Source organism: Lotus japonicus, chromosome 1 (genome assembly GCF_012489685.1).
Source record: "Lotus japonicus ecotype B-129 chromosome 1, LjGifu_v1.2".
Classification (NCBI taxonomy): Eukaryota; Viridiplantae; Streptophyta; class Magnoliopsida; order Fabales; family Fabaceae; genus Lotus; species Lotus japonicus.
Window position 1 is genome coordinate 83,511,865 of NC_080041.1, and position 10,094 is coordinate 83,521,958.

General features: G+C 38.1%; 2 protein-coding genes across 2 annotated transcripts; both read left to right on the forward strand.

The window, feature by feature from the left end:
• The first annotated feature begins 1,916 nt into the window (after positions 1–1,916).
• On the forward strand, positions 1,917–3,520 carry LOC130723086 (3-oxo-Delta(4,5)-steroid 5-beta-reductase-like). Its single transcript, XM_057574016.1, has one exon. The coding sequence runs from the start codon at positions 2,112–2,114 to the stop codon at positions 3,285–3,287; it is 1,176 nt and encodes a 391-aa protein (XP_057429999.1). The 5' UTR covers positions 1,917–2,111; the 3' UTR covers positions 3,288–3,520.
• Positions 3,521–6,265: 2,745 nt separating this feature from the next.
• Positions 6,266–9,892, forward strand: LOC130723107 (protein TRIGALACTOSYLDIACYLGLYCEROL 5, chloroplastic). Its single transcript, XM_057574061.1, has 4 exons — positions 6,266–6,447; positions 6,535–6,579; positions 8,527–8,559; positions 9,512–9,892. Exons 1-4 carry the CDS (start codon positions 6,408–6,410, stop codon positions 9,682–9,684), a joined length of 291 nt encoding a protein of 96 aa, XP_057430044.1. The 5' UTR covers positions 6,266–6,407; the 3' UTR covers positions 9,685–9,892.
• The last annotated feature ends 202 nt before the right edge of the window (positions 9,893–10,094 follow it).

Consider the following 10,094-nt stretch of genomic DNA (forward strand, 5'->3'; position numbering starts at 1 on the left):
TCTCCTAATAGTCTAGTTTCACTTTTTGCTTATGGCAAGAGGTGTTGTGATGATATTGTGTAGCATTTGTCTTCATTTTCATTTTGTACCAAACTAAAAGCCCGATATTGATCAATATTTATAGCAAATTGGTTTTTACAGTAATACTTAAAAATAATATTCTACCAAATGAACATAATAATACTATGAATCTTGGTTTATTTGGTTCTAGAATTCTAATCAAAGATGTGGGTATTCTAAGAAGAAGAAGAAAAAAGGACAACCTTCTAACTCTTTTGTGAGTTTCCATGAGGCGTTGGGCCTTTGGCTTTGCCGAAGCAGGGGTTGGCTCGTTTGACGTTCCTATCTCTGTAGAGGTGCCAGAGCCTACCCCCTCAAATGCAGTTTCTGTTGGATGATATTTTACTAGAGAAAAAAACATGACTTCTTAGGAAAATTACCCAAGCAGTAACTTCCATGCTATTTGCGAATTCGATGAAGAACTGAGGGCAATGTTCTCTTCTTAGCGTCTTTGAGGTGTTGGTTTGGTTGCTTATTTGTTAGCTTTGAGAGTTTTTTTGTGGAGTTTGGGTTTTTGAGGTTTGTTTTTACCTAGGGCCTATGTTGGGTATAACATTGACTAGCTTTTTATTTTTTCTATCGAGGTATTGGGCCCTTTTTGTTGGGGTGCCTCCCTTCTTGTCCCTTGATTGGACTCATAAGTTTTTAATTATGATAAATAATTATTTTGTTTTAAACAAAATGATAAGATGCGGGTATTCTAGGTGTGATGTATGAAGATGTTGTGAATTTTTTAATATTTCTCATGTTAAAAATTGTGTGTTTGTCTCGCTAGCTTTTCATATTCAACATTGTCGTAGAGAGGTCCTTAGAGGTTCAATGGCGGTGAAGTGTCACGGCAAGGGCGCTCTGACCCTATACATTCTTAGCGAAAGATGCAAATTCCAGGGAAGATGGGCAAGGAGGGAGAAGAAGGAAGTTGACTCATAGGGCTTTTATGTCATTTGCTTATTAAATTTCAAAAATAATTAAAAAATATTTTACTAGATAATTCAGTTTCCCATTACACTCAGTGACACATGTTGTGGTACTATTGGCCCTCAGAGGTATGGCACCGGTGCAATACATAATACTCCACCGTACCATTAGAAAGTGTTTATAAAAAAAGAGATTGACACAAACGTATGGAAAAAGATAAGAAAAATTTCACAGAAGATGATTCATTCCCTAAAATGGAGAAGATGGGTGAGGGATGATAACAATACATGCTGGAGTACGGGTACAAAAATCAAAATTAAGAATTAAGATGGAGTATTATTTTTTTTCAGAGTTATGATATATTTACACCTCTATTTCTCTTACATATCATTTTCACTTTGTTTTCTTCATTTTTCTCTCTGCATTTCCTGTCACATCTCTATCATATCACTCATGTACCTTTCTTTTCTTCATAATTTGGTGAAGTGGAGGTGAAATTAACTTGTGAAAATATTATTATTCTTTTTTGCAACAAAGGTTTCACACGCCGCGTGCAACATATGAATATTTGTGAATGAAATGTAACAACTGAAAGACCAACGTGACCAACACACATGTATATATGACTATTTATTCTATTCTAAGCGTTTTGTTTAAATTATTGATTCAGTTAAATTATTTAAGAACGGTCGTTGTATGATAATTCATGTGATATGTGATAGGAGCTGGAGAACATATGAGTTGCGTAGGGGAAATTCAGAGATAGATTCTTGATGGATGCAATTTATTTTTTCGATGTATAAAAAAATTATTTAAGAACTCATATTATGTGGTAAGTTTATAAATTTGGATTGGTTACTCCCAAATAAATTAACTTTAGATAAATAAAATAATGACATTATATTATATATTAATGTTTTTTACCAGTCTTATCGTGTTAGACAACATTACATGTCCCGTGTGATCAGCAGATTCGTTTCCTTCTCCCTTTGTCTAAACAACTCGAAGACGCTGTATCATTCAAATCCACTCATTCACTCACTCACCTTCTTCTTCTTCTTCTTCTTCTTCTTCTTCTTCTTCTTCTTCTCTGTAACTGTATCTTCTTCTTCTTCTCTTTCTCTCTCTGAAAAATGAGTTGGTGGTGGTCTGGAGCAATTGGCGCTGCCAAGAAGAAACTAGACGAAGAAGAACCGCCGCGACCCTTCACCAGCGTCGGACTCATCATCGGCGTCACCGGCATCGTCGGCAACAGCCTCGCCGAGATTCTCCCTCTTCCCGACACCCCCGGCGGCCGCTGGAAAGTCTACGGCGTCGCCCGCCGCCCTCGACCCTCCTGGAACGCCGATCACCCAATCGACTACATCCAGTGCGACATCTCCGATCCCGACGACACCCAAGCCAAGCTCTCCGTCCTCACCGACGTCACCCACATCTTCTACGTCTCCTGGACCAACCGCTACACCGAATCGGAGAATTGCGAGGTCAACGGCGCCATGCTCAGAAACGTCCTCCGCGCCGTCATCCCCAACGCGCCCAATCTCCGCCACGTGACGCTCCAAACCGGCTGTAAGCACTACGTCGGCCCTTTCGAGCTCGTCGGCAAGATCGAGTTCCACGAGCCGCCGTTCACGGAGGATCTCCCCCGCCTTGACGCGCCGAATTTCTACTACACACAGGAGGATATCCTGTTCGAAGAGACGGGGAAGAAAGAGGGTTTGACCTGGTCCGTTCACCGGCCTCAGGTTATCTTCGGTTTCTCCCCGTACAGCTTGATGAACATCGTCGGAACTCTCTGCGTCTACGCCGCAATCTGCAAGCACGAGGGTGTTCCGTTGCGGTTCCCCGGCACGAAAGCGGCGTGGGAGTCTTATTCCGCGGCGTCAGATGCGGATTTGATCGCGGAGCAGCAGATTTGGGCGGCGGTGGATCCATATGCGGCGAACGAGGCCTTCAATTGCAGCAATGGGGATGTGTTCAAATGGAAGCATATGTGGAAGGTTCTGGCAGAACAGTTTGAGATTGAAGAGTACGGGTTCTTTGAGGATGATTCTTCGGATTTGAGGTTGTCGGAGATGATGAAAGACAAGGAAGCTGTGTGGGAGGAGATTGTGAAAGAGAATCAGCTGCAACCTACCAAGCTCAATGAGGTTGCTGAGTGGTGGTTTGTGGAGCTTATGTTTTCTGGTGGCAGCCTATTGGATAGCATGAACAAGGCCAAAGAGCATGGTTTTCTGGGGTTCAGAAACACCAAGAATTCATTCATATCTTGGATTGATAAGACCAAAGATTGCAAGATTGTGCCCTGAATCTGCTATGCCTCTGCTTCTTCTGCTGTGAAATTTTTACACTTGATTTATCTGCAATAAGCAAAACTATTGTATTGTGCATCATTTTGTTGTTGTGTATTCTGTTTCTTTGCCTTTGATTACTAATAATGCTGTATTGGAAGATGAATTTGTGTGGTTATAATTGAATTTGTTACTTGCAAGAGGGAAAATAAAACTCAGGAATCAATTGTGAAGTTACAATTTCTGGTTAAGTTGGTTTCATTTATCTTCTGTTTATACTTTATAGTTTATACTTTATAATTGGGATTGCCATTTGCAAGATAGGTCATGAGAAAAGTTGATTAACTGCTTGTCTAAAACAAGTAAATCATGAGAAAAGTGGATTGACTACTATTCTAAAACAAGTAAATCTGTTGAATGGCCTTTTTAGACATGACTAACTTTTAAAAACAAGTAAATTAGTTGATTGCCTTTTAAGACATGACTAACTTTTAAATTTAAGATCATGTGATCATGAGTATATGGTATATACCTTTTGCAAATTCAATATTTTTTAATCTTCATGACATTTTCACTATGTTTGGTTGGAGGGAGAAGAAATGAAAGAAAACACGGAAAACGAGGAATGAATTTGGACTAACCTTAATCTAAATTCATTCTTCAATTACCGTGTTTTCTTTCATTTTCCATTCCCCTCCCTCCAACCAATGTGAGTTTTATGTGCTTGAGGGGGAATGGTTTGTGTGACGCTACTATTTCTTTAGAGTCGCCTTTTCACTCTCAGATTCATGCGGGTATTATATTAGAGTTAAAAATGTGTGACTTTTTAGTAAAGTCTTGAGTTTTGAAAATATTTAGAACGACTTAGAAGATTGGTAGAGAGAAACTCTACCAAGCAAAACTTAAGTGAGAAAATAAAAAGAAATTAAGGAAAGAAAGATAAAAGGAGGTATTTGTCAATTTTTCTTGGTATCATTTCATAATGAAAGCTTACAATTTATACCAATAGATTCATCATCAGAATTAAGAGTGACGATGCATGTGTCACAATCCTAAGTGATAGATTATTCTAGAATGCAAAGACTACATTATATTAGTATGCACTTCTAATAGAATAATACACTACCTAATGAATTTAGCAAATGACTCGTTTTCTCTTGAATAATACACTACCTAATGAATTTAGCAAATGGCCCGTTTTCTCTTTTTATCAAAGCTATCCGCGGGTTAGTGGGAGAATTTATGGCGATGTTCTCTTCTTAACGTCCTAGTGGTCAGGGGCGGACCCACGTTGACATGAGGGGTTCAACTGAACCCCCTGAAAAAAAAATTCCTACTTACCCCCCTAGAGTGGTTTTTTTTGAACCCCCTGAAATTTGAAAATTGCACCCAGGTCCCAGTCAAGGAGTCAACACTGAGTGACTCATTCCTCACTCCTCTCTCTCTCTCTTCCTCACGCACTCACTCCTCTCTCTCTCTCTTCCTCACGCACTCACTCTCTCATCTCACGGTCTCAACTCTCCTTCACTCACGAATCACGGCAGCCACAGCCCACGCCCACCAACGCCACCAGTCCACCACCACCGCCCACCGGCGGCCGCCCAACGCACCACCACTCTCTTTCTTTGCTGCTGTTGAAGACTTGAAGCTTGAAGGTTAGTAAGAAATTGAAAACCCCAAATTGAAAAACCCCAAATTAAAAACCTAAACCCCCAAATTGAAAACCCCAAATTGAAAAACCCCAACACTTTTTATCAAATCATTGTGCTGTTGTTGAAGCAATCTGAAAGTTAGCATAAGCTTGTGTGGGTACTATGCTCTTGAATTGTAGCCTTGTTGTTATTCTGGCTGGAGAAAGATTGAGGATTGCAGTCTGCAGAGGAAGGGTGCGTTTTTTTTGGGCCATTATTGCAATGCCTATGCTATGACAGTTTTCATGTGGGTGGCTTTTGAAGGGTCTTGCACTCTTTTTTTTTTTTGATAAAAGGGTCTTGCACTCTTTGTACCTATTTTTGTTTTCTTATTTGATATATGGGTGGCAGTGTGGCACCCCTTGTGCCATATTAATAATACAATGGCTTTGACACAATGATTTGTATATAACTTCATGTATTAATCTAATTTAAGTCTACTCTATTTTGTGAAGGTCACAATGAAATCGCGTAGAGGACAACTATGATTTGTATAATTTCTGTTGTATAAACATATTACAGTTGTTTTTAATTATATTTTTTATCGATGTGCTTATTTGAAAATTTTGAACCCCCTGACCCCGGGGTCCTGGATCCGCCACTGCTAGTGGTGTTGGTCTATGAGTTATATTTTGGTTTTTGGGAGCATTCTTTTGTGCAGCTTTTCTAGGCTTTTCATTTGGGACCTACTAATGCAAACATTGTTTGGTGGAATTTTTTTTTTTTTGCTCTTTAGAGATTTTTATCCTCTTTTTTGGTTGGGTTGCCTCCCCTCCTTATCCTTTGAGAAGAGTTTCTTAGAATTTTCTGATTATATATAACCTTTTTTTTGCTTAAAAAAACATCTCACACCTCAATGTGCAAAAGTACTTGGGTTAAAAAAGCATTAATATTTAATCAAGTGGACTCAAATTTGTATTTTTATTAGTCTTCAATTTCCTTTGAGCAATCTTATAGTGATAGCGACGTTATCAATGTGTCAGCTTGAGTTTGTTCGCCTCTAAGTTTGGACTAGATAAACTCATTTTTGGTTGTCTTGAATCTTGACTGATCATCATAGAGTTTACTTAGCTATGGATCCTGAGAGCTGCCTCAAACAATATTGAGTTCAGTGGCCTTTTGGATTGACTGGAACAATATTATTATATTAAATCTATGAGAAAATGGTTGACGACTTACGTGTAAAATGTTTATATCCAATTGACTTTCTTCACATTCCAAATTTATTTTTATTATAATATTCATTTTGTATAGAATATATATTCTCAGTCATAAATTTTACCAAGTTTTTTTTTACTAAGTTCTCCAAAGAAACTCTTAAGAGTGGACTTGGGTCTTGGGTCCAGCAGGTCCAGTATGAGTTTCTTTCTGGTTCCAATCTTCCAATCCATATTTCCACTAATAAACTATTCTTCTGGATTTTCCCGGAAAGTAAAAAAGAAAACAAATGGTCATCACAACCTTTGAAGGAGCCGGCGTCGGATTTGGTATGCTGGATTTGGATGTCACAATTTCTGCATATTCGGCGAATCTCAAATCTCTATCTCACTCTGGATTTTGTCTTTTCCTTTCAGGTTTCGGTGTTGGTTGCGGTTTCGGTGTGGGATGGGGTTTCGGAGGTCTGTTGTTATATGCTGCACTCATTTTTCTCTGCTTCGCTTGCATTTCTAAATTCTTTCAATTGAATCATTTTGCTACCTTATGCAATTTTGACACTTGGGTAGTTGTTATTGGAATCATGAGCTATTTTCCTCTTATTCATTAGCAATTTGTATATGCTGTTGGAATTTTTACATTCTAGTGTTGATGTTGTCACTCTAGACAAAGTTGTTAGCTATTAGCCTATTACTGTATATTGGTAGCTGCTGAATATGGAAAATAGAGAGGAGAGGGAAAATAGGGTGAGATGGAAAGGTTTTGATCTTCACTCATTGTTTCTTAGTAGAGGATGGGAAAATGGGGACACACTTCTAGACTTCTCACTTTCATATTACAGGATTAATACAAAATAGGTTAAATATGGTGCTGTGGAGTGAAAAGTCATGTGCTTCACTTTCTTCTATGGCACCAATCTAGTGTTAATTATTTTTCATACTTATTTTTTACCAGTTTATATCAGCTAAGCCAAGCACACCCTTAGTCTCTTTCCCTTAATCAAACTCTGTCTATCTACAGTTACTTTCCTCAGCGGTGTTTCCTAAAGTAGCAGTCTTAGTTTCATCTCCCACACCACCCCAGCCCACCTCTTTTCTCTTTTGTATTTTTGTGTACATGGATTGTAGGGTGAGGGGATGGTGCCCTTGTTCAAGTAAGAGAAAGTCTGTAGGCTCAAAAAGCACATACATTGGAATGTAGATTTCCCTCTCCCCAAGGAGACAAGTGTAGGTTCAAACCACAACCTGTCAGATATGAGATTTTATCTTAGTCTCCTCGACCAATCCCTTGGGGTTTCTCTCTCTCTCTCTCTCTCTCTCTCTACTAAGCTTTATGCGGCAAGTGGAATTTTGCCTCTAGCTATATTAATCATGACAGCATTTTCTTCTGATGTCTTGTAATCTAACTTTCTGGAGACTTATTTCCCATCCTCTATTATATTGATGGCTAGGAAGTGGTTTCTGAAATATTTTATTTGGAGTTGATATATGAGAGTTGGATGCATGCTATAGCAATCTATAGCCCACCAACTCCTTCTTGCTTGGTGTCTTATTTTTCTGGCTTCTCGCAATAATTATGGTCAAAATGTCCAACATAATCTATAGAATGTAGATTACAGAAAAATTTGTTAATTTATTTGTTCAATGGGTCTAATCCAATACTCTAGTTTATGATTGGAAATTATTACTTTTGGTATAGTCAGGATCTGGAAAGGGGAACATTGTTTTAGTGGGGAGGCATAGGAACAATGATGTGGTTATGGGATGTGGCTGAGTTGTGCATGTTGTCTTCCTTTTGCTTGGGGGTGAACGTGGGATGATGGGAGCATGGGATGTTAATCTCCCAGATCGTGTATTGACCAATTAGGGCTAACAGCAGCTAAATAAAAGATTGATTTCTTTTGTGGATACTGGGTTTAGAACTATGAATAAGTTAATCTGTTATAAGAAAGTCTATCGGATTTCTTTAGGCTATCAGGAAAAGCAGTCACAAGGTGGATCAAATCAATTGGGATAGTTTCTGTTGGTATATCATACTTTGAAGTGACTATTTTACTGGCTCATTTCATTTGGTTGAACCTATTTTTACTTGTTTTCTTTTCTCTTGCACCTGCAGCTGTCAAGAATAGCTACATTATTTATTTGTTTATTTTGTGTATCAAAATCCAGGAACAAAATAATTATTTTACTATTGCACGTTGGTTTCTTCCTTTTACAAGTTGATGATCAAAGGATTCTTTGTGTTGTTCCTGTGAAAAATGATACAAAATTAAACCATCTGAATGAAGCAATGTTATCTTTCAGTTTTTGCTACTGTTGTTTGCAGTTCTTGTCAATTTTATCTCAACAAGACAGCAACTGCTAATAGTTAACAGTTAACTTACCTAATAGTTATCTTTGTCTCGTGCGCAGGTATGCCGTTGAACTTATTGGGTCTTGGTGTAGGTATAATATTCATTAATCTTGCTCTGTTTTCTGCTTTTCAATTTTTATTTTCAGCATTTAATGTCTATGACATGATCTATGATGTGCGTAGCATTTTTCCTCCAAAACTTTTATCCTAAAGATTAAATCTCAAGACCTCTTCGTCTAAGGCAGTAGTATCTTGTTTGGCTTTATAGTGACTCGGTTGCTAATATTTATCCTTCTGGTTTGATTAGTGATGTATAAAAACAGCGATATACATTGGACAGAGGGTCAATAATTTAGGGGATAGAACTAGCATAGTTCCCTTCAGGTCCTCTCCCTTCAGAAGAAAATATCAAAAGTTGGCCCCTTGAATTGTTATATCTTCTGTCTCTCAAGTTACTTGGCATTGTCAGTTCCAATTTCTTGGCCCCTTTTATTTTTGTATTGACACCCATTTTCAATTTGACTCCTATAGGAAATATTTTCAGTTAAGTTCCTATGTAAGTTATAATTGTTTTTATTTTGGTCCTCGTTTGCTGTTATAATGTGTGTTTGGTAGAGTGGTGGGTACAAAAGCTAATGCACATCCCATCCATAGGCTACATATTGTAGCTTTTAATGGGAAGCGATTTTACTTCCTCAATCGTGGATACCAGACATGGAGATAATACTGTATGATGCTTTTATAACAATGGATATATACTACCGCCCACCCGTACCCATTGACATCCCTAGCCTATACATATTGTTTCTACTTTCTATGTGTGACAATCCTTTTTAGTATGGTCTCTTGACAATGTTATAATCACAAGAGGTGGGATGATACTGAAAATTGTTATCCATATTAGGATTTTTTTTATAGGAATTGTATTAAAAATGAGTGTCACTTATGAAGTTCAAGAATTTGTATTCACCCTTTCTTATAAATTACATATGTCATGAATTTCACCTTTCATATTGAAGTGGGTATATTGGTTTTATTTTGAAGGTGGAGGCTGTGGCGTTGGAGTAGGACTTGGATGGGGGTTTGGCTCTGCATTTGGTAGTAAGTATCGGTCATCACAGATCAGATTTCAAGGAGTGGAGTTTGATAGTAAAGAGAAAGGTGACAGCCCTCCGTTGTCAAAACCCACCCCAGAAGTAGTAAGAAGTGCACGGTAGCGTCTGTTTCATTACATGTGTGCTTGCACTTTCAACTCAGTGTATAATGCTACTTATTGCAGGGTTACCTAGCCCTTTTGGCATGAATAAATATCATTTCTAATAACAAGATGCTTGCAGAAGTCCTTTTCAAATTATTGTACCGCAGCCTCAATTTCAGCTCGCTTGTACTGGTAAATAAATCTATCAATTGCATCGATTGATGACATGAGTGGTAGTGGTACCAAATTTAAATGATGAAATTGTGACTTGTGAAAAGAGAAAAGTGTAAATGATGAAATTGTTCAAGAAGAAAAAAGGGATGTGCATGAAGGAATTAGATGAAGACTGTACGTGTTAAAGATAGAGCCAAAGTGCCAAACTGTAATTTCTTGTAACTTTTTCCCACACGTGGGCAAACTTAACACTAT